At 39.8% G+C, this 25,187-nt stretch overlaps 1 protein-coding gene across 2 annotated transcripts in view; it reads right to left on the bottom strand.

Moving 5' to 3' along the window:
- Positions 1–25,187, bottom strand: part of HEATR5A (HEAT repeat containing 5A) — a 76,612-nt gene that overhangs the window by 17,152 nt on the left and 34,273 nt on the right. The window contains exons 15-30 of one of the 2 annotated variants that reach the window (XM_064148480.1): positions 24,573–24,682; positions 19,941–20,104; positions 18,928–19,103; positions 16,164–16,269; positions 14,964–15,154; positions 14,359–14,518; positions 13,204–13,393; positions 12,457–12,626; positions 9,813–9,839; positions 7,865–8,003; positions 6,569–6,748; positions 4,609–4,848; positions 3,688–3,869; positions 1,625–1,693; positions 1,061–1,240; positions 313–547 (exon numbers count right to left, since the gene is read on the bottom strand). In XM_064148480.1, the coding sequence (XP_064004550.1) occupies positions 313–547; positions 1,061–1,240; positions 1,625–1,693; positions 3,688–3,869; positions 4,609–4,848; positions 6,569–6,748; positions 7,865–8,003; positions 9,813–9,839; positions 12,457–12,626; positions 13,204–13,393; positions 14,359–14,518; positions 14,964–15,154; positions 16,164–16,269; positions 18,928–19,103; positions 19,941–20,104; positions 24,573–24,682 (2,519 nt within the window). The remainder of the gene's footprint in view (positions 1–312; positions 548–1,060; positions 1,241–1,624; positions 1,694–3,687; positions 3,870–4,608; positions 4,849–6,568; positions 6,749–7,864; positions 8,004–9,812; positions 9,840–12,456; positions 12,627–13,203; positions 13,394–14,358; positions 14,519–14,963; positions 15,155–16,163; positions 16,270–18,927; positions 19,104–19,940; positions 20,105–24,572; positions 24,683–25,187) is intronic. The other variant, XM_064148489.1, reaches the window with a different exon arrangement.

Below are 25,187 nucleotides of genomic sequence, written 5' to 3' on the forward strand. Positions count from 1 at the left end.
TTAGAGGTTGGAAGGAACCTCCAGAGATCATGGGGTCCAACCCCCTTGCCAAAGTAGGATTACGTAGCACAGGCCACACAGGAACACGTCCAGGTTGACTTTGAAAGTCTCCAGAGAAGGAGACTCCACAACTTCTCTGGGCAGCCTGTTGCAGTGCTCTGTCACCCTCACAGTAAAGAAGTTTATCCTCAAATTGCGGTGAAACTTCTGGTGTTCTACCTTATGTCCATTATCCCTTGCCCTTGAACAGAGCCTGTCCCCTTCCTCTTGTGTACTTATAAGTGACCTAGGAAAATATAACTGCCTTCTTACCTTCAGCAGGGAGTTGCGATGCATATTCTGAAGGCAGAATTAAGAGGGCAAAATCCTGGAGTGCAGCAAGCCAGAGCTTGCTTAGTGTTCCAAGATCTGCTTGAACTAAATCCAGCAGTCCACTGGCTGAAGATGCCACATTTCTGTAGCCTTCTTCTGCAGAGTTTGCAGTTTTAAAACAGTGGTTGTGTGCCTCATTTTGATTTTTTTGCTTTTCAACTGCAACTATGTAAACCTGGTTATAAATTTGGAGAGAGATTTACAAATGTTAACGCTTGAAAAACTACTGTGAACTGACTTCAGGTAGTTAGCCAATGAAGTATGGAACAGGCACTGTTAACTTAATAAGAACTACCTGTAAGAAACTTATAGGAACTACCTGTAAGAAATTAAATGCCAACAGACAAAGAGAAAAATTATGCCTAATTGAAGTGATACATGGGTTTAGTGGACTGTCACCACAGACATTCATAGATGCCAATTAAAAATATTGAAATATTAGCATATGTGAAGAAATTCTTATTTCTTCAGTGCTAGACACACTCCTTAATGTACAGGATGATAAAAACAGTTTAACTAGCAGTGCTTTTGTCAGGTTTATAAAGTTCAAAGGCATCAAAGCAATGCAATGGGACCAGCACTTCTGTTTAATGAAGCAGCTAAGAAATTCCTGAAACTACTCTGTATGAAGGATTCCAACTCACCTCACCAGGTATCAAGACTCTCATTACAGAGCTGTTATACTAACCTCTGCCCAAGCCTTAAGCACAGCCAGTATCTCCATAGTTGAAGTGCTTTCACTATATTGCTGACTTTGTGCTTCTTTGCCAGCCTGCACTTTGACCAAAGAGGAAACAAGCAGCTGGTGAACCCTTCGAAGGTCATTAAGATCACTGACTACACCACTTGCTATCCAGGCACTGCATACCTAGTGTGGTAAAACAAAAAGATAATGAGAAACAAGAGCCAAGCAATACTGGATATTCTTTTTCCTCCATCTGTAAAATTATGAAACCCAGATTTAATTTCAACTGAGATAGCTACTCTAAGATAATAATCAATGTTAAATGACACTACAGTCCAGTATGCATAAGCAATGAAAGCCAAAATCATTAGAGGGATGTCATACTACAAAATTTCTCAGAGAATTGTAGAGTGCATAAAATCTTTGAGTTGTTACAATGTAGTGGCAACATGGATGACATTATTTTGTGTGCTAGATATTTTATTCCCTTTTCCTTATGCAGTGTATCAAGCCAAAAGAAAATTCCAGAAGGTCTGTCACCTAAGGATTCTGACTTTAAACACTTGCCTGACATGCTTTTGCTGTGACATCAGGAGGAGTTTCAGGAGCAAAGGCAGGCCTAAGGGCTGCTCCAACCTGAAGAGAAGTTATCCAACATTTAATACATAGTGAACAATTAACTTAAACATTGTTTTTCATAAGCAGCTTTGTTGCATAAACCACAGCTTATAAACAGTTTCCTTTTAATTTTTCCTCAGACTGTCTCAGTGAGGCTGAAGAGCAGGAAGACAGTTGCAGTAATACTTTTATTGCTTTGTTTTGCTTACATGGTTCTCTTTGAGAGGGGTCTTCAAAGCTGACTCTATTTTTGCACAGCCTAAAACTGAAACAGAAGCCTCTTCCTTCCTGAACTCTGGACTTGATGAGCAGCCCTCAGAAGAAAAAGCAAATGTTCCAAACCATGAAAGGCTTGCAAGACACCTAATGAGTGACATTTCCTTCCTCAGAAAGAAAGCAGACTTAAGGAAAAAAACAACTTAAGTTGGTCAACTTTGCAAAGTGAACCAAGGATAGACCACAAATCCCATTTGCTTAATAAAGAACATGCAAAATTATACTAACAAGGTTGCAAAGATTTTACCTGCTCTCACTGTTCAAAGCTATTTCACTAAAGGCTAATGAAAATTTCCCTAATACTTGACTTGGTATCTGAAAACTCAGACTTAAATCTGATGCAATTTGGCATCCAAGTACAAAGGGTAGTACAAGAACTATAAATGCAAGTTTGTGAACTGGTTTTGTTTTTAATGAAAATGATAATTTCTTAAGATCCCCTAAAGCACAGACTTGATTTAAAGAACTTCTGAATGACATTTTAGGAAACCACTGCTGGAATCCAGATCTATGTTCATCTATTTCTGGCTGCAGTTACGTAGAAAAAAAGATAAAACCAGACTAAGTGTTGAACTACTTCACACATCTTCATCTTCTATGAAAATCTATGCATAATATTGGCAAAAACACTTTAAGGGTAGTGAATGTTTAAAGGAGAATTATTAGCTCAGCTTGTGAACTGCTTGATCATTTTGAACAGCTAGGACAGATGGTGTATTCTTTTCCCCAGGGTAGTTCCAGACTAGATCAAGGCACTCCTTCCCTACAAAAGAAGGACAGTAGAATAGAATTCTAATGGCAAAAGGAAGATCAGAGTGAATTAAGATGACTTCGGTGTCAGGATCTCTCCATTTATATGAGGGAAAGTGATCTGACACTCAGTGTCTGTTGGAAATTGAAGAATGGGAGCCAGATGAGACTTAATACAGCTGCCTTGCATACTGAACTCAAGGGCAGCCTGCAATGCAAAATTGTAAGGATAACTTTTCTCTGAGAGTCAGTAAAGACTTCACTGAAATAAACCTTGTGAGTACTATCTGTGCTTTTACCTCCTCTAGCTATTATAGAATCACAGAATTGTCAGGGCTGGAAGGACCCAAGGATCACCTAGCTCCAACCCCCTCCTGCCATGAGCAGGGACATCTTGCACTAGGTAGCTCAGAGCCCCATTCAGCCTGGCTTTAAAGATGTCCGGGGATGGCGCTTCCACCACCTCCCTGGACAACCCATTCCAGTGTCTCACCACCCTCACAGTGAAGAGCTTCTTCCTAACATCCAATGTGAATCTACCCACATCTACTGAAAGTCCTAATCACTCCCCGACATCCTAAAATGTCCAAGATCTAGTGTGATCTCTAGTGTGTAAAGGCTACTTATTTCTAAGCAGAGTTTCAAATGACAGCTGCTCCTAATGCTTCTTGCAATACTTTCCAATGTTCAAATCAGGGCTTTCAGAAAAAAAAAAAGACCCACCAATGCTCTTTTTGCTGTAATTAAATAGGGAAAACTGTTGAAACTAGAAAAACTTTGGGTCTAAAACATTAAATGCCAAATGAAAAAACGCTTTCTAAGGAAGGCAAGTCTGAAGAAATCAGCAGCTTCAGTAACTACAGGAAATCCTGGTCTAGCACCACGCACTGCAGAAAAACCCAAGAAACCAACAAAACACACCAAACCCTAAATTCTCTTCAGTGATTAACTGTAAACTTCTCTAAGTGATAAACAATGCTGCTTACACTGGCTTGATATTGCTCCAGAATAACATGGCCTGGGAATTCTGGTTCTGGAACAGCTGCAAACTTCCGAACAACAATCAGCAATGTCTGAAGCCCAGAAAGACGAAGCTGATCACTGTGATCTGTGGCAGCCATAAAAGCCATGCGGATCAAGTCAGCTAAATGGAGTACCAGAAAGTCATCTGAAGAGGAGACAGAAATTAAGAAAGAAAATGGTTTCATTACATTTATTATTTAATTCTTATAAATTATAATTTATAAGACTGCTCCAAATGTTTTCAAAGTGCCTTATTTTACATGCTACCTTATCACAAATCAAGGATTCACTTAAGGCAGTTTACACATACAACAATCTTAGCTGGACACTTTATGTTAGCTGATGTATGCTCCTTTCCGTTTGAATGTAAAGAAAAGGTACTTAGAAGAGTACACAAATATCTTTATGAGGCAGATTTTACTAAAGAAAAAAAAAAGGCAAGAGTTTTGAGGAAAACACATCCAGATAAACATAGTGAGGCACTGAAAATTGCACTGTTTCTAGTGGTAATTCTGCAAATTACAGGAAGAAAAAAATGTGGAATTTTGTAATCATACTCAGAGACACCAAACTGTGATGCTGTAGGCTGGTGCCAGCTATCACTTCAGACTGCCAATGCTTATGCAGAAACAATGGGTTTCTAGGCATCTACCACAGTACTATGAAGGAAAAATGAGTGCAAATGCTACAGGGATATGCCAGTACTTTGGCAGATGAGAACTGCTCAACACTTTAATAAATATAGCCTTCTAATCAGAGTAATTATAAGTTTCAATGGTTACAAACCACCAATATATGATTAATTCAATTAATATGCAAACAGCTAATATTTATTTTAAGCAGGCTTTGAATTCTGTGAAATTCTTGCAGTGCTTAACACATACCTCTGGAATCACGTTGTTTTCTTTCCTGAGCCAGGGTTATATCAAAATGTGCACTGCCTGCATTTTCACACTGGCTTATAATTTTACAAACACACTCTGCAGCAAAAACTCTGGTAGACCACCGTGGATTACTGAAAGGATGGAACCTCTCATCGCTCTCAGATGTCAATATTGATGCATCATCCACTTTGGCAGTTTCCTCTTCCTGAGTGGTATCTACTGAAGCTACTGTATTGAAATCTGTATTTAAGACATGTTGGGGGGGAAAGAAAAAGGAGGACTTAAAAGGGGGGGAAAGAAAAAGGAGGACTTAAAAGGAAATCTCTTCAAACCTCATCTCTAACTTCTAACTCACACAGATTCACAGGATCAGTGTTAAGGGGTGGAAGGTACCTCCACAGACTGAGTCAAAACCCTCTTTTAGAACAGGATTGCCCAGAATAGATCACACAGAAATGCATCCAGGCAAGTTTTGAATGTTTCCAGAGAAGGAGACTCTACAACTTCTCTGGGCAGCCTGTTCCAGACTCTTTCAACCTCACAGTGAAAAAGTTTTTCCTTACATTCACATGGAACCTCTTCTGCTCTAGCTTGCACCCATTGCCCCTTGTCCTGTCATTGGACATCACTGAACAGAGCCTGGCTTCATCCTCCTGAGGCTTATCCTTCAGAAGTTTATACACACCAGTGAGGTCACCCTCAGTCTCCTCTTCTCTAAGCTGAAGAGCCCCAGCAACCTCAGCCTTTCCTCAGAAGGGAGATACTCCACTCAGCATCTTTGTGGCTCCGTGCTGGACTCTGCTGGACTCTGTCAAGCAGTTCTCTGAGGTCCTTAAACTAAGAGGCTGAGAACTGGACACAGTGTTCCCCATGTGGCCTCACCAGAGCAGACTACAGGGGGAAGAGAATCTCTCTTCATCTACTAACCACTCCCCTTGTAATAGGCCCCAGGACACCACCGGCCTCACTACAACTTTCCAATGTTGAGGTTTCAAATTAAGTGATAGAATTAAAGACAAAGCATAACAAAACTGCCTGCATTTGATTGGTATTACTTGCCATAAGTCTAGATCAACACCATGAAAGTCAATGAACTATGGTAGTGAAAAGATTGAAAAAAAACCCAAACTCTTAAAAGAAGCATGAAAAATTAGAAGCTAGTACCTTTCCAAATGAAAAAAATAATCTGAATCCAAGCAGTTTTCCTCCTGCACTGCGGGTAAAAGAAAAGATTTTTCTTCCTCACACAACATTCAGTAATAATTTTATCTCCTCAGGAGATCTGTTACGGTGTAGTAAGTCAGCATCATTGCTGTTTGTAGGAATGCCATTTAAGGCAGAATAATAGCAAGCAGTACATAAGCATTTGACCTTTGCTCCCACAGCTTCAAGATGCTTCCCAGACTAAGGGGAAAAACAAGGCATGATGTATGTAAAAGACTGCTGTACTTGCCTAGATGATGCTACTGTGCAAGTGTGTGGTCTATGCTCAAGACTATATAAACAGGGTCTTAACCAACAACAGAGGTCTCTGGTGGATTCACATTGAATTGTGTGGAGTCTGTATCATCCTTTGCTGGCAGCTATTATAAATAGAAGACAGAGTCTGAATATTTTTTTCTTTTGGTAATTGCACAGGACCCACAAGGTCAAATGTATTCTGCACTTTCATTTCTGACATGGAAATAAGTTAACATTAGGATTATAAACCAACAGGAAGATGAACGGGCAAGACGTACTGAAATGCTTACAAATGCTTGCTGAATAGGGAAAAGGCAATCAGAAGGGGAGTAAGTCATATTCCTTCTGAAGGAACTAAGTGTCCAGTCTTTCAATAGGAAGGACCAAGACACATTCCATAAATGTCAACAAAATCAAGTTAATAACAATGCTTCCCTTCTCAGTGCTGCTGCATGCCTTGCTTTCACTGTGCGCTTCACTGCAGTGTATTAGGACTTACCAGCTGAGGCAGCAAGGACATCCTTACAAAGCTTCAGCCAAAATGAGAGCTTTTCAACTGCCATTGAGGTAAGCATATGAGTCAGAGTTTCTTTGATATCTTGGCACAATCTTTGATCCAGTTCTTTGTCCAGCAGGCCCAGCAATGCCCCCTCCAGGCCTATTTCTCTGATGTTAACACCTGCCAAGAACAAAGTCTGTGAGCTGAGTGCTGTACATCACAGAAGTGGAGTAATGACCACACAAATCCCCCCTGAAGACTGCACACAGACTATCTTGTAAACAAGTATCTAGCTCTGAAATACTACTGAAATAATAATATTAATTTCTTTAATATCTTCATCATCTGAGTACAAAACAAACGTTGAACTTCTACAGAAACATACTAAGAGCAGGAGGAATGCCACCTAAGAAAATCCTACTCAGTTTCACAGCATTGCCATCACCACAGCATCTGAGCTCCTGAAAAGTAATTATTTGGCATTTGACTCTTCACACTGACTCATAAGGTAACTTGAAAACAAGTTTTTGCTTGAGAGGGAAGTTAGAATTACTCTCCAACAAAGCCCAGCACCAGACACATGGAAATAATTTGTTACATGAATATGACCAATATTTCTATGCCAAATATCATCAACTGTAGAACCCAGCAGTTTTACTAAAGGACTGTAGCCTACTATCATGTCTAAAAAGTTAAAAATAAGCCTGCATTGATATCAAAAGTGAAGTAATTTATTACCACTGTCACCTCACACAAAGACACAAGAGGCTGAAGTAGTGATCATGCTCAGGCCTTCTAGAAAAAAACCCAAACCTTTAGGAAGTTAAAAATTCCAGGGATTCTAGATGATCACTACCTCTTTGGAAAACTAGTTAAGTGAACAGAAATATTTTTCAACAGGCTTTGAAAATCTCCCCACAATGACAGGTTTTTAATTAAAAAAAAATTAAGGGGGGAGGGGGAAATAAATTTAAGAAAATGCATGTAAAATGCAAAAACATGAAGCAGTTACTACAACAGCTACTGCCTAGATAGCCTTAGGTTTCTCTGGAACACCACATGTGTTTTCTCATGTAGTTACCCCCCACTATCTACAGTAGATAAAAAGCAACATTATCTTAATTTTATCACTAAGAAAGGGTCTGGATGCTTCTATAATTCATTACTATAGAGTGAAGTGAAAGCTTTTTGAGTTAAAGATTCCAAGAACGTAGCAAAGTTTTCATACCCATACAAAAGTGTGCTTAAAATTAGCTAGCAATCAGGCTCTCAGGTGTCTAATCTTCCATACGTTACCTGGAGTAAAATCTTCTCTGCTCTCTTTAACTAACGCAACAGCATATTCTGAGACCTCAGCAGCTTCTCTTTGCACAAGCTGACGTAAGCAAGCTACCACTGCACGTCTCAGTAGCAAGTATGAGCTACAGAGATTCACCTGTAACACGCAAGAAGAAACAGTGAGCTGGCTAACCAAGCTTTACAGCAAATAACTCAGCAGGTATATATTCTCTGAACAATTGCAGTTATGCCAAATTTGTTAAGACAGTAATCAGGTCACTGATGCTATTTTTGCTCAGATGCTTTTTTATTATTATTTTTTCTATGCCTGAAAGGAAGGTGCTGCAACTCCTGCAATCAGTTTTAACATAATAGTATTTCTAACATTTTTCTCTTCAAAGGTAACTTGTAAGACTGGTTTGGGCCTAGATCCAATGCCCACCAATATCAGTAGAAGAAACTATAACTTCTCTGACAGTTGAACTGTAGTCTTAATGAACAATTAACTGCATCCTTTGACTACAGGGTATATAAAATGGGCTTTAAAATTCAGTGCAAGACAAAACTACTCAAAACATCCTCAACTTGAACCAGACAAATACCAGTGTAACCAAAGGTGAGACAGTCAGTTGGGCTTTAGTAAATATGAACTGCATGCACGAAAGGTAGTTTATAAGCAAGGGCAAAAAGAACACTGCTGCAATTTCATCCCCAAAAATATCATGTACTCAGATTATATTAAATTGTATTTAAGAGAGGAAGAGTGAGAGTTACTGGTGAACATATCACACTGAGACAAGTCAGCTCTCCTGCGCAGTTTCTAGCAAAAAAGGTTTACAGCATCAACATATTTTAACAGTACTGGGCCAGCATTTGTTTTTCATACAGAAAAAACACATGACAACAGATTCAGTATTACAGGAAGAAGAAAAATCACTTCAAAAAGCCAAGGATTTTTGTTAGAGTGGGACTTTATGATTTGCTTGCTTTCAATTTTAAGAAGAGGATCTCAAAGACACAACGAACCAATTGTGTGGCCCAGGCCAAGATGGTAACACCAATACTCGTACAACTTCTTTTAAATTAAGCTTAGGTAATCATCAAAATGTGTACCCTTAAGTGTTATCATTCCTAAAATAGACAGAGCAGAGTGTCTGCTGAAGGGAAACCTTGCAGAAAGGTCATGGCCTTTTTTTGTCAGCTGCAGGTCAACATATGTTAGTCAAAATGACTGAAGTATCAGTTAGCACACAGGTAAAAAGAACAAGGTAAGGGCAAAAAGACTGATCCAGATTTTCAGCTTTGTTATATTAACAAAACTAAGCTTTGTCTTCTGAATTTCTGTGCATGAAGGTGGATCTACAGGACTCACAATTAGATGTTTAATACACTCCAAGATACACTCTCTGCATAATTCTCTTAAAAGAAGCCTAACTCAGTAAGTATATCTGCAAGACACTTCAATTGAAACTTTAAAAGCAAGCAAGGCTTTTAATGCAACATTTATGCAAGCAGGCTACACATTCTACTCCAAATTGGACATGCATAAATTTTGTGCTCATTTTTAATAGGGGAAAAATAACACCAGAGGATCCAATTCAGGCTACTGAAAAATGCAAGATGCATATTTTTCATCTCTCATTCTCCCCCATTCTAAGCAGAGGACAGGACTAAATAACAGACACAAAACGCAGGCATCACATACAAGCTTAAATGAATGAACAGTTCCCTGTCTGTGCTCAACACACAAAAAACAAAATTATGCCTCACTGAGCCATATAAACAAACTGTATGTCTGCCAGCTGCAGAGAGTTATGAAGGGTCAGGTTAGCATGACAATCAAATGTCACTTGACATGCTAAAAGAAATCACATTAAAATGGTTAAAAGGAAAAGATAAAAAGATGAAATTAAAAACATCACTGCAAACTCCAAAGGTTTAGCACAAACAAGGCACAGGGACCTACCAACACAGAATTATCCAACAAGATTTCCTGCACAAAAACAAATGACAAACCAGTCATGACAAAACCAAAATATAGATATCACAGTGATACCAATCACACATGGAGACCCCTTACAGGTAAATTCAGCATAGATGTAAATTCAGAATTTTATCTCAAACATACCAAAACTCCGCTTTGATAGTTTGTTTATCTTATATTTAATGTCAAACACTTCACTTGCAAGCCACCCATCTTTAAAATTAGTACTTAAACAGCACCAAGACAACAGCACAGCACAGTTATTGATACTGTATACTTAATCATGTTTCAATATCTTTCATGTCTTGCAGCTGAAAACTGGTGTCAACCACATCATAAGCTTACATAGCTCTTTACAAACCTGTGCTCACCTAAGTTAGCTTTAGAGCTAATGTTAGATACAATTTAAGACATATGATTTCTCTTCTGCTGTATCTGCCAGGGTAATTACCATTAGATGCAAAACCCTGTTTAAAAAGATCCAATTGACAAACAGGAATACAAGAGTAAGAAATCATGTTTCTATGGACAGAAGTGGAAAATGTATGTCTGCCAGCTGCAGAGAGTTATGAAGGGTCTGGTTAGCATGACAATCAAATGTCACTTGACATGCTAAAAGAAATCACATTAAAATGGTTAAGAGGAAAAGATAAAAAGATGAAATCAAAAACATCACTGCAAACGGCAAGGTTTAGCATAAACAAGGCACAAAGAGATTTTTTTGCTTCTCCTGGTTTTATGCCTTAAATAAAGAGTGCAGTGGTGCATATCCACAATATTTAGTGCCCAAATTCCAGACTTGACTTCCCCTTATACACTTGAAAATGCACTGCAAAGGAAGACAATTACACTTTGTTTTCCACTTGCAGGAAATTTAAACTCATGGAGAGTTCAGACAGCAGCGTTAAGAGCAGATTTAAGGCCCAGACTAGTACTTCGTTCTGCTTCCCTAGTGAGATGGTGATTTAGTGGGTGGAAGCTACATGGATAGAGGGTGAGTTTCACAAACACAGAACCCTGCAGGTAAAATTATCTTCTCACAGACCTCCAAAGCACACACTCAAAGCTTCATTGCATCTCAAGAGAGATGTGTTGATGTTTACTGAATTATAAATATGAGCATTGGCCAAAGTTCTGCAACAACTTTATGAGAATGAGAAAAGCACATCCATGTAAGGCCACTGACTTCGGTGGATTCCTTCCCTCTGAAGCTCACAATGGTTTCTGAGGTAGAGGTGAACACACTCCTATACAGATGCACAAACACACACTCAAGCCATGATCTGAGTAATTTAATATTGTAAAGCTCATAAAGTACTGTATAAAGTACTTTAAGACAATTTGTAAAACAATAAAAACCAGCGATACTGCATAGACAAGGTAACTTCATCACTTCATCCTCTTTATTAACAGGTACTTGCTACTAGTTACTGTACATGGAAGCAGACTGCATGTGGATTTATGTATGATCCCAAATCCTAATACATCCTCTGAGCAAGAGAGTGACTTATTTGACCCAAGGAAAAGAAAAGCATAGCTGGTTTATGTTTAAAGAAAGAACACTTCTCATAAGCTTCACTTCTTTGGCTTTTATATACATTCATAATATGATGTGGGGTTGGAAGATATTTTCCTTCCACTTTTCCTGTCTCACACAATCATGTTTCCAGTCAAACTGAATAAAGATAAATGGAAGTAATCTAAACTTTATATAAAATCATTATATGGTTACTATCAGTACACAAGTGAATAAGTGAATCTGAGCTGTGTTGATAGACAAGAGATTAAAAAACCACACCATACTTCACTGTCTGTGGTTTTTTGTTTCTCTGTGATTTACAGAGAGACTAGATAGTCTTACTTAAAAACACAACCAAGCAAATAGCCTCTCTACCTAGCCTCTGAACACCCACCAAGGGCTTTGATTGTAGCAGCAAGTGGTTCAGAATAGCATCAACTCAAAGACAGAGAGAGGAAAGGAAAAAAAAAGAGAAAATAGAGAGGGCAAAGAGAAAAAGAATAGAAGGATGGAGAAGGACACCTCAGCAAACAAACAAAAACTTCCACCTGTGTGTCAAAGAGAGCTGAGAAAGAGTTTAGTGTATTTCTGCCAAAGACTTAGTTTGACTATTATTTGTGTGTCAAGAATTTTTATACTGACTGCCAAGAAGCATTGTTGCTACAGAAATTACAAAATAGAGAGATCTACAAACCCAAACAAAACAGTTCTCTGTATTTAATTCAAACAGCTGTTCGTCATGCCTTCACCTAAGACATAAAAAGCAGCAAAAGAGAAAAGAAATGGCCAACATAAAATAGCTTATAAAAACCCAACACAAGGTTGCAAAGGATGGTATGTCCTGCCAGACAGCTGGCCTTAACAAGAGCAGCAGAATGCACATGCAAGCAGTTCAGAAGGCAGGGTTTCTACAGAATGTGCCCATCTTGTGAATAGAGAGGAAAAAACCCTGTCAAAATAGAGAAGAGTTGCCTGCAGGAGAATATGGAAGACCTCATTGTTATACAATGAGCACTTTCTTTGTTTGAAGAAGCATCTGCATTTGTAAGCGTTTCTGAACAGAAGGTTTTAAAAGACAAGGACATAGCCTAGCAAAAGGATACTCACACACAGGCAGCTTACGAGGCTAGACAAGTTAACGTGTCGAGGAGCAAACATGTGAAGCTGCTGAAGGCAAGAGATGGCCTGAGCCTGAACAAGGCAGTCGGGGTTATCCTGCATCACTGCACAGCCCAGGAGGCAGGAAGTTCTTAAGGCTGAAACTGTTGTATTGCTGCCTATATATTAGGAAGAAAAAATAACACGATCATTTTTCTGTGTTTAAAACAACTGTGTTCAAACTTTATTGTTCAAAACAAGATATAACCTGTCTTTTTCCAAAGCCACCCATAACTCCCATCCTCTTGGAGAATACTTTCTATACCTGTGTTATACTCAGCTATCAATGAATTGATAGCAATGGTCACATTTGTTCTCTGGAAATTTCAGTGTCCACTTATCGAAAACTTGATTTAGACGCAAATTTTCCATGTCTGCATCACCATTAAAATTGGCTCCTAACTCTTGAAATATGAATACCTTCTGTTTTCATGCTAAATGGTATAATTTTCACCCAAGGCAAGGCTTGGAGAACCAGCTCAAAGAAAGGGAAAGATGTCAAAAAGAGACATTATTTTTGGAAAACCAGCAGTTCTGTAACCTTGACTGCATAAACTCATGGCCTCCAAAATATTGTCTTGTGGGAAAAACAACTCAGCATGCAATTATTTGTTGATAAAATCTGAACTACATAATCAATGTTTAGTGATTTTGTTGCTAAACCAAGCAAAACTGATTATGTTATCTGTGGCATACCTTGCAACTCAGGACCCAGTGTGGTAATAAGTGCATTTAAACACCGACCAAGGCTTTGGTGAACTTCAGCATAAGCAGGAGGCACAGTCAATAATAACATGAGAACAAGAGATAAGGTAGGTTCCACATGCACATGGTACAAGGGGCCAGCTAAATCTATTATTAGGGACAGTGAGTGTAGTGCCCATGCCTGTAAAATAAGAACAGCAGTTATGTAATATCTATGTCATAGAATAAACTCAAGATGCTTTATAAATTTGATTTTTCTGGTTAAATTCAGTAATTCAGAGTAATTAAAGTGGCATTTTTAAGTTCCAAAGCAACATTAATAACCTGATGTTTAATAATCCATGCAGTGAAAACCATTTAGAAGTTGTCATTGTTCAGTAAAAAAATAATCAGACAATTAATAGTGATTATTAGTCCTCAGATACATATTCTACTATTTGTTCTAGTTCCATGTCCGAGAACAAGAGAATTATGAGCAATTACTACAGAGCTGCTGAAGCAACATTTTGGTTTAGTCTTAGTTACTTAGCACTAATAACCACATCTGTTTCATGTCAACAAGCAGCTCTTCCTTGTCTAAAGACACTTCAGATAGAGCTTAAAAAAATTCTTTAACTGAGATTTAAACAATTACATGGAATACAATCAATGTCTCTTAAACCTATTCTAATAGACAACAGAGAAATAATTTGAATTAGTCTCCAAAACATTTTGCTGTACTCAAGGAAGCACACTGAACAATTTCTACACCAGTCAGTCTACAAATCCCTATTATTGACTACATAAAGGCTGCACAGTAACCATCATAGAAGAGACAAAGACTGAGATGAACAAAAAACAGCTTAATACTGTCTAGTCAAGATATAAATGAATGTGAAATGAATAAATTCCTAAAATATCAGGTTACAATCTTTGACATCAGAATCAATTTGTCAGTCTCATTATCTAAGAAACTCTCTCATACCTCATGGTAGTTCTTGCACATAAGATGGATTCTGAGCAAGGGCTGTGGTATTTACTGGCTTTCACATGTAAAGTATGCCTAAGAGGTTGTCAAGTGTTATTCTTACAAGAAAAAAACTTATAGTGCAGAATATAAATAAAAACCATGTTATGTTACAAATAAGTTAGGTAAGTAGCAAGTACCTGTACATCAGGAGAAGTACTGTCCTGAGATAAAGTATACAGGATTCCAACACATGCATTTAAGTGCTGAGTAGAACTTATTCCTCCTAGGTACCTATACAGACATCCCAGAGCCAAAGAATGACCTGTTCTTGATACCACATCCCTAGCAGATTTTAACCTGTTAAATATGAGGAAAGAAAGCTGTTAGCGTCATCACCGAGGATGATACTATGTAACAGGTACATCTAAAAATGGTACTTCTAGTGTATAATCAGAACAAATATTTTATTAGATGATTATATTGCCAACATTCTAAGTCTAAGATAACTTATCTGAAGGAAGGACTAAAAGTACTTTAGATACAGTTAAACGATGTTGCTAAAAAAGCAGCCAATTTGGCTTATTCGAAAATCTCCAGGCTTATTTCAACAACCTTCTCATAGATCAGTGAAACTGAGAAATAAGTGCAGAAGTTAGGCAGTTGTTTTTTTCTGGTTATTTTGAAGTGACATCAAAACAGTTAAGCAAAGGAGCTTTTAAAAGTCATCACCATCATAAAGGCCAGGTAGGTTTCTCAAACATTTCTAGAAAGCCAGGAACGTACTGCACTTTCTTGAACTTACTTGTCAAAACTGACTTGTGCTAAGCCAGCAGTGAAGGCACTGTCAGAAACCACCTGTGCCAATCTGGCCAAACACTCTGCAGCAGCACATCTTAGGAGCTGATTACTGCTTTCCAAGGCACCCATTACCAATGTCAGAGCGGACCTTCGAACTTCTTCTGGACCTAAACTTCCCTTGCAGGTAGCCAAGTACTAAAAATAGATATTAAATATATTTAGCAACAAGACAGCATAGTAATCAGAAAGTGTTTTTCTGTCAGTTGTGCAAAAACTACAAGACCTGAAGAGGGAAGCTGATTTTCATCACCTGTTATAAAAGGATTTTAATTTGCTGTTTTGAGAATTAGAAGTCTAAGTCCACATGACTGTATATCACAGCACAACATCTTAATATCAACAGTGTGATTTTAAAAAGTGCTGGACAGACTGCAGTAGAACCCAACAGACCAACACATTAGCATCACATTCAGAAACTAGCAACTACAAGAAAACCAGTGAAAAGAATAATGACACACACACAAAAGAATCCTAGTCCAAAAAAAAAACAAGTATGAGCAAAAGCTACAGCAGTTATCTGGGTATCTCACATATAAAATGTGCCCCAAATAGAAATGTTATATGCTGGAAGGCCTTGTCTACTCTAAAAACATTTTGCCTTAGTTTGAAGAAAGCCTTAGAAAGGAAGAATGCAAACTGCACATTAACAAACACAAATAAAGCATCAGAGAAAAGCAATAAATGGCACATAGGTATGAGATTATTTTACAAATCATTACTTATTTACACAGTGAGAAATAATAAAGGCAGAAATTATACAAACACAATTTTTCCATCTCTCTCCTGTCTGAATTATATACATTAGTATGGGTGATAGTCTACTAGAATGGGTTTCTCCAACCCATTAACATTAAAAAAATGGGAAAAAATATTTTTTTCTTAGGTGCTGTCATACTTTAACATCACAAAACAGTATGTGGTCACAAAAAACAGGACTGATCTTTACCTTGACTGTTAATCAGAACAAGAAAAACTTCTCTTTGGTCACATTTCACAGAATCACAGAATGTCAGGGGCTGGAAAGGACCTCGAAAGATTATCTAGTCCAACCCCTCTGCCAGAGCAGGATCATCTATACCAGACCACAAAGAACCAACAGATGCCATGTGTTAGTAAGAGAGAGAGAAATAGAGGAGAGATTTACCTTTAAGGAAATAGAAAAGGCTGACAAGACATTTAGTTGTACTATTTGTTGCCGTGAGCCTTTTGTTTGCTTTATTGAATTCAACAACTGTTCCAACACTTGGAGCCTTAAACAAAAACAGAAGACAAATCACAGAATTAAAAACTAAGGAAACAGAGGTGGGACAAATCTATGACCCTAATTCTTGAGCACTGTCCTTCAACTGGCTTCTCTGTCTCCTACAAACCATTTTTGTATTCCATACGAGAAAAAGCAACTGCTCTGTGAACACAAACCTTCTGCTTTTGTTTCCTTATATATTCACAGCTAAGTACATGAGATGTTATTAAAGCAACTGTGTATGGGAACGATGCATTTTGACTGACAACTGAAAAAGGAGGAAGTAAAAGGAAAGGAAAGTGCAGCTATCTGCAGGAATTAGTTCAGGTTTTGAGAAACAAGCGAGGCAAATGAACCAGCAACCTGGTGACAGCAGGGGCAAAGAGCCCAGACAAACATAATCACCACTCACTGAAGACAGAATATGGAATTAATTACAGGTCAGAAGAGCACATCATAAAACTTGTGGCAATTTTATTGGCAGGTATGTTCAAACCAAAACACCTGAGCATTCTAAGCAGCGAAGACATCAAGACTCAGAATTTGGATGCTAAGAACTCACCCTCACAGGAAATGACAAAACCTTCATCACTGTTAATGATCATGATCTGAGGTCTGACTACAGTTGGCTTTGAAAATATAAAGCTGTTTCATTTAAAAATAATTGATTTGCTGTAATGCTGCACTGAAGAAAATTCCCAGCAGCACACAAAAGGAGGAGCAGAATGCAAAAACTCCTGAGGAATTTCACACCTCAGCAATAAGCAGGCCTGGAACTGTGAAACAAACCAAAATGCCATGTGTGGCAGGAAGATACACATGTACACATGAAAACAAGAGGAGTCTGTGATCCCTTGCACACACTCTTTAGACACACACTCTTGTTTCTTCCCATTCACTTTTTATACAGAATGAGGCACCATAAGAGCTGAATTTTACTACAGAATCACAGAATTAACCAGGTTGGAAAAGACCTTTGAGATCCAACCTGTCACCTAACACCTAGTTAACTAAAGCATGGCATTAGGTGCCTCATCCAGCCTCCTCTTAGAACACCTCCAGGGGTGGTGACTCCAACACCTCCCCAGGCAGCCCATTCCAATGCCAATCACTCTTTCTGTGAAGAACTTCTTCCTAACATCCAGCCTAAACCTGCCCTGGCACAACTTGGACTGTATGCTCTTCTTCTGTCCCTGGTTGCCTGGGAGGAGAGACCAACCTCCACCTGGCTATGACCTTCCTTCAGGTAATTGTAGAGAGCAGTAAGGTCTCCCCTGAGCCTCCTCTTCTCCAGGCTGAATAACCCCAGCTCCCTCAGCCTCTCCTCATAAGGCTGTGCTGCAGCCCCCTCACCAGCCTTGTTGCCCTTCTCTGGATGCATTGAAGTGCCTCAACATCTTTCTGAAATTGAAGGGTCCAGAACTGGACAAAGTACTCAAGGTGTGGCCTAACCAATGCTCAGTGCAGGAGCAGAATGACTTCCCTGGCCCTGCTAGTCACACTATTCCTGTTACAGGCCAGGATGCCATTAGCCTTCTTGACTACCTGGGCACACTGCTGGCTCATGTTCAGTTGGCTGTCAACCAGTACCCCAGGTCCCTTTCTGCCTGACTGCTCTCCAGCCACTCTGTTCCCAGCCTGTAGCACTGCATGGGGTTGTTGTGGCCACAGTGCAGTACCTGGCACTCAGACTTGTTGAAACTCATGGCACTGGACTGTGCCCATCTATGCAGCCTGTCCAGCTCTCTCTGCAGAGTCCTCCTACCCTCTTACAGATCAATTCATGCTCTCAACTTAGTGTTATCTACAAACTTACTGATGGAGGACTCAATTCCCTCATCCAGATCATTAGTGAAGACATCAAACAGGACTGGGCCCAGCACTGATTCCTGGGGCATACCACTAGTGACTGACTGCCAACTGCATGTGGCACCATACACCACCACCCTCTGGCCCTGGTCCTCCAGCCAGTTCTTGACCCAGACACAGTGCCCCTGTCCAAACCATAGGCTGCCAGCTTGGCCAGGAGTTTGCTATGGCAGACAGTGCCAAAGGCCTTGCTGAAGTCCAGGTAGAGTACATCCATAGCCTTCCCCATATCCACCAGGCAGGTCACCTGGTCATAAAAAGAGATCAGATTGTCAAACAGGACCTGGCCCTCCTAAATTCTTGCTGCCTGGGTCCGATCCCTTGGCCATCCTGTAAGTGCTTTGTGACTGTAGTCAGGATGATCTGTTCCATTATCCTGCATGGTACTGAGGTCAGGCTGACAAGTCTGTAATTTCTTGGGTCCTCCTTCCTAACCCCTCTGTCCTTCATTGTTTCTAAGGCATTTGGCAATTTAGCACCATAATTGTGTAATATCTCTTAAAATTACTGTTCTTATGATATAGCTATCAAAATAAAGCATTGTCTTTCCTGACAAACAGAACGTGACAGTAATGTCTTACTGGATGTGCCTTTGCACTGCGAGCAACTGAACTATGAGTAGTCTGAATTACATTATTGTTATTAATTATACTCATGAGTAGTCTGAATTTTCTTATTTAGCTGCTTACTTATACAATTCATTATCTTCTTCAGAACTGTTTACTTCTGTGTTCAAACACTGTGACCACGTTTTAGCATCTCTCACATTTCCCAACAGTTACAGCTACTACTTTACCTGTGAGATTCTGCTACATGGGAAAACATAACTCCAAACAGATGAGTGGCTGCACTGATAACAGACAGTACAGGAGGTAGTGGTTTAGGTACTGAATCACCTTTTGCAACTTTCTCATAAATTAAGTAAGGGTCATACTCCAGGCTGCCACCAGCTATGCAGTTACCTAAAAGGAGCTGCAAGAAGGAAAAGGTGATAGTGACATTTTTAGAATCACAGAACTGGCCAGGTTCCAGAGGTCATCTAGCCCAACCCTTCTGCAGTGAGGAGGGGCATCCTTCTTTAGATCAGGTTGTTCAGAGCCTTGTTGAGTTCAACCCTGAATATATCCAGGGTCTTCAACTACCCCCTGGGCAACCTGTTCCATTGTTTCACCACCCCCACGGTAAAGAACTTGTTCCTATCATTCAATCTAAATCTCTTATCACCGCAGGCCTTTGTAAACAGTCCCTCTCTAGTGTTTTTGTAGGCCCACTTCAGGTACTGGAAGGCCACTCTTACATCTCCCTGGAGTCTTCTCCAGGTTGAACAATCCCAGCTATCCTTGTAGCAGAGGTGTTCCAAACCCCTGGTCATTTTGGTGTCCCTCCTCTGGTCTTGCTCCATCAGGTCCATGCCCTTCCTGTGTTGACGGCTCTAGACCTAGGTGCAGTACTTCAGGTGAAGTCTCACCAGAGCAGAGCAGAGCGGCACAATCACATCTCTCCATCTGCTGACCACTTATCTTTTGATGCAGCCCAGGGTGTCATTTGACTTCTGAGCTGCAAGTGCACAGTGTTGGCTCCAGTCCAATTTGTCACTCCCCAGCACCCTTAAGTCCTCTCTACAGGGCTGAACTCAATTGCATCATCCCCTAGCCTGCAGTGATATCTAGAACTGCCCCAACCAAGAGGCAGGACCTTACACTTTGCCTCATTGAATCTCATGAGATTGTTGACCAAGTTGAAACCAGTAACAACCCAAATAACTATAACTATGAAAATATATCACCATTATACTGGACCAAAACATACCTGCTCTTCAATAAATCGGTGGTCAGTCTCCTGCAGTAAGGGACCAAGTAAAAGGAGGTCATTCTCATGACAAAGGGGTGGAAGTAAGAATGTGGAGGCATCAATCTGGCTATCTGGGACAGTCAAATCAGTCACTAACTCTTTCAGAACAGCACAGAAGTGTCCTTTAAATTGAAGGAAAAAAAACATATTAAAAATTTTCAGTTAATTCTTGCTACAAGCAACTCTGGGAGCAAGTTATTTATACAGAAATAGTAGCACCCAGCTAACATTTTCTTAAGTCTCCAAACAGTTAATTGGAGAACACTCTTGCTGCAGGAGAAACAACAGAGTACTACCTATGATAAATAAACTAGCCACCTACAGCAATTTCAAAGCTGGAAAGGAGACCTTTGCCTTTACATAAGGCATAAAATGTCATATAACTGCTAATCAGTAAGTTAATTATGTTTACAATTAAAGTGGAGGAAAAAGGCAGTTACAAGGCATAGCCAATATTTTCTTCTATTTCCTGAAAATTAATGCTGTAGGATGTATTGCACAACCACACAGGAATATTCGGACTTGACAAGCAGATGTGATGTAAAATACTCATAGATTTGATAAATAACTGAGAACTGCTAAATATACTCCCCTGTTTCTGGACTTTTTACTTTAAAAAAGCAATGCACAAGGAATAAGTTGTATGGTTGGAGCTGGCAGCATTACCAGCTATTTTAGCTCTCCTGAATTTTGAACCCATTTTGAGAAAGTTGCCTGCTCTCTAACTCCCAAACTCGTGGCCCTGCCAGCCTTTCTACTCCTGCTGGCACCTGTTGCTTTGCCTGCCTCCATGACTAATTAGCAAGTCCAAAATGTTGACTCAGATTTAAATGCAAGAGGTTAGCCCTATAAAATATATTCCCAAATGCACAGATAGTATGTGAAAAGGACAAAAATTGAGCCCTTTAGAAAAACACAATAATTAAAATCAGCAACCAGAAATTGCTCTAACTATGGTAATACAAAAAATCTCCTTTCTACGAAAACAGCTTTTCAAACAAAATTTAATGAAGATACTCAGCAATTTCACAGCATCACAGCATCACCAAGGTTGGAACAGACCTCATAGATCATCAAGTCCAACCCTTTACCACAGAGCTCAAGGCTAGACCATGGCACCAAGTGCCACGTCCAATCCTGCCTTGAACAGCTCCAGGGATGGCTACTCCACCACCTCCCCGGGCAGCCCATTCCAGTGTCCAATGACTCTCTCAGGGAAGAACTTTCTCCTCACCTCAAGCCTAAATCTCCCCTGGCGCAGCCTGAGGCTGTGTCCTCTCGTTCTGGTGCTGGCCACCTGAGAGAAGAGAGCAACCTCCTCCTGGCCACAACCACCCCTCAGGTAGTTGTAGACAGCAATAAGGTCACCCCTGAGCCTCCTCTTCTCCAGGCTAAACAATCCCAGCTCCCTCAGCCTCTCCTCATAGGGCTTGTGCTCAAGGCCTCTCCCCAGCCTCGTTGCCCTTCTCTGGACACGCTCAAGCATCTCAATGTCCCTCCTAAACTGGGGGGCCCAGAACTGAACACAGTACTCAAGGTGTGGTCTAACCAGTGCAGAGTACAGGGGCAGAATGACTTCCCTGCTCCTGCTGACCACACCATTCCTGATGCAGGCCAGGATGCCACTGGCTCTCTTGGCCACCTGGGCACACTGTTGGCTCATCTTCAGGTGGGTATCAATCAGCACCCCCAGATCCCTTTCTGTTTGGCTGCTCTCCAGCCACTCCGACCCCATTTGAAACCAAATACGCTTTTATTTCAGACCCAGATAGTAGGCCATCCTCGACATGTCAAATCATATTATCCCCATGTAAAACAGTTCAAAATTTTGAGCCAGAACACTGTTCCAGCATTCTAGCTATTCATCTCATCCTATTAAGAATGAGAGTATGAATGGCCACATCCAATTTTACAGTGTAGAAAATGGAACAGAACAGGCACAAAAAGAATGAGAAGAACCCTAATGAGTTGCCTGGCAAAATGCATTCGTTTCAGACCACATTAAACATCAACATATCTAACATCCAAAATTCAAACTACTGAAATTATCTGCGTGAAATTCTCAAATGTGACATAGGTTTTTTTACATTAAGTCAAAGGAAATAAATGTTTTAGTATGTTTAGCTCCTGCTGTCTACAACTACCTGAAGAGACATTGTAGCCAGGTGGGGGTTGGTCTCTTCTCCCAGGCAACAAGCAATAGGACAAGGGGACACAGTCTCAAGTTGTGCCAGGGGAAAGTATAGGCTGGATGTCAGAGGGAAGTTTTTGACAGAGAGAGTGATTTGCCATTGGAATGGGCTGCCCGGGGAGGTGGTGGAGGCACTGTCCCTGGAGGTGTTCAAGACAAGACTGGATGAGGCACTTAGTGCCATGGTCTAGTTGACTGGATAGGGCTGGGTGATAGGTTGGACTGGATGATCTTGGAGGTCTCTTCCAACCTGGTTGATTCTATGAAAAAAATAAGCACATTATACACAAAAACTAATGACAGATGAGAATGATCACAAATACATATCAGCATCTTAGCCACCTTTTCCCAGCTTAAGAATCTATCTTCAATTCTTTATTTGGTTGGGTAATTTGTTTTGTTCCTCTTGTGCTAAGGAAACAAACTTTGCACATTATTTGCAAACAAATGCTAACTAAAGCTTGAGTTACAACTCCTAGTGTTTGTCCCCATCACTAATTTTCTTAAAAAGAAGTAAGTTGCAGATTTTTAGCCTTTGGCTAACCACCCAAAGCAAAGGAACTGAGAAAAAAAGAAATAAAACCATGAACTGGTGAAAACTTCTCAATGAAACAAAAAAGAAGTCCCAAACTTGTTCTAAAGGAAGGAGGTGTCATTTTCAGTCTTTTGACACCAAGCCTGAAACAAGTATTACATGCTGTGCTTCAAGTGTTACATAGAGACTTCAGAAGTGACAACGGCTTTAGGTCAAAGGTCAGGGATTTGTCATTATAAAGATTCACTCAGCAGTTACCACTAGATGGAGCAGATATTTGAGTAAGGATTCCCTTCATGATACAGCACAGACAGCCAATTCACTGCCTGTCAACTGTCAAAACCACTCTGGCTCCTTATTTCAATCCATGCAAACAATTCAGATGACAAAGGTGTTTAATGTTTTACCTGAACTGTTAGATCTGACTACAAGGCACAGTTACTGGATGTGCTAGTTTGAAGCTAGCTAGAATGTTTTGGTGAGAAGGATTAGATCACAGGCTGTGAAAGGAAAACAATGGTGATGTCTACTTCCCTCATAGGCTTGCTGAGATGTGTAAGTACAAGAAATAAAAACATAGATAAGCACTCTCACTTCTGCTGGGGAACTGGCTGAGCTGCATCTCTAACCTCACCCTCTGTTTCTTTTCTAATCCACTTTGCTTCCTAACCCCCCTGGCTGAACCTCCATTCTTCCTTGGGGCTGGGGTAAGGTTGAGAGGGACAGGGGGAAGGTGCAGGGGTGGTTGAGAGCCCCTCCTGGGGACTCAGGTTTCTGGAAGGGGAGTTGTGTTTTTGTATTACCTTTTACCTTGTATATTTCTGTTTATAACTGTATATACTGTAAATACCTGCTTGTATATTGTGCTAGCTGTAAATATAAGCTTCATTCATATTTCCAGAGCTGGCTCAATCTAGTCTGGGTGATTTCTGAAGGGGGGGGGGCAGGGAACACCCAAGCCATCACACTGGATTAGAGGATTACATTTGAAATAGGGCTAGTTTTGTTCTGCTACAGGAAAATGAGCCTATCCATATGTTTTGTTGCAATTACTCTTTAAATACAAACATCTTGTCCAACTACTTGCACATGATCAGATTAATTTCTCTGTAACATGTAACTCTACTGGAAGCAAGCAAAATCACTGAATGGACTATATGCTAAGAATTTAGGATTCAACGTATTTGGAGTAGGAGAGGGAAGGAAAAAAAAAATCTTAGAATCATTTTGGTTGGAAAAGACCTTTAAAATTATTAATTCTAACTGTTAAACATTAACTCCAAGGATAGAGACTGAACCTCCTCCCTGGGGAGCCTATCCCAATGTTCCAGAACCCTTTCAGTGATGCAACTTGAAGTAATTTCCTCTTATCCTATGATTACAGTGTTAATGAAGAGAAGAGACCAACACCCATCTTACTGTAACCTCCTTTTAGGCAGTTTTAGAGCCTCCTCTTCTCCAGACTAAACAACTCTAATTCCCTCAGTCACTCCTCAGAAAAACTGTTCTCCAGACTCTTCACCAACTTTGCTGCCCTTCTCTAGGCTCATTCCAGGACCTCAATTATTTCTTTTAGCCCAAAACTGAACATGGTACTCAAAGTGTAGCCTTACCAGTGCTGAGCACAGGGGGACAATTACTGCCCTGGTGGTGCTGGTCACACTTTTCCTGATAACACCAAAAAGTAGCTTTTCAAAACCACAGTGACTTCACTCCCATTTCATGAAATACAAACAGAGGTAATGAAATCTGTGTATTAGAAGATGTGAAACTAATTCTTGCTGGCTGAGTCTATGTTGTACATAAACTTTAAAATGAGCATCTGGAACTTTTAATGGATTTTTTTTTTTAAGGAACTACATACCTTCATAGGTCTTTGGAGGCAATACTGCTAGTAACTCATAAAGTTTGTGCCTGTAAACCGTTGATGGTGTTTTTAAAGCATTTCCATATGATTTATATATTGAAGAAAGCCTTCAAATATAAAAAGCACATCAGAGATGTTAAACACTTGGAGCATTATGCACCACTCTGGTTTTATTTGTACCACTCTACGGTATTCTTTTTAAATCTACACATGTTGTTAAGTACAATTTTGATTTGTATTCCCAAGAGCAGAAGCAAAACAATTTATGTCATCTGTAGTTCATTCCCAGTCAGGATTTTTATTTAACACCAGGGAAATAAACAAGGGTTTCTATTTCCTGTGATTGCATCTATATTCATTACAATCAGCATTTTGGTGGATATGATTCTGCATGTTACTTTAGATTCCAAATACATTAAATCACTACACGGAAGGCAGAAATTTAGAAATTACAAGTTTCTTCCATGGCTTTTTTTACATGATAAATGAATCTGCAAGACACAGATCATCTGCCAGCTAAAGCCTTTAACTACACAGACAAATTTTACACTCTAGGTTTTGAACCTTGAAAAGAAAGTTCTTTAGAAAGTGCTTTAGACCAAAAACAATCCA

The sequence above is a fragment of the Pogoniulus pusillus genome, chromosome 1 (genome assembly GCF_015220805.1).
Source record: "Pogoniulus pusillus isolate bPogPus1 chromosome 1, bPogPus1.pri, whole genome shotgun sequence".
In the NCBI taxonomy this organism is placed as follows: Eukaryota; Metazoa; Chordata; class Aves; order Piciformes; family Lybiidae; genus Pogoniulus; species Pogoniulus pusillus.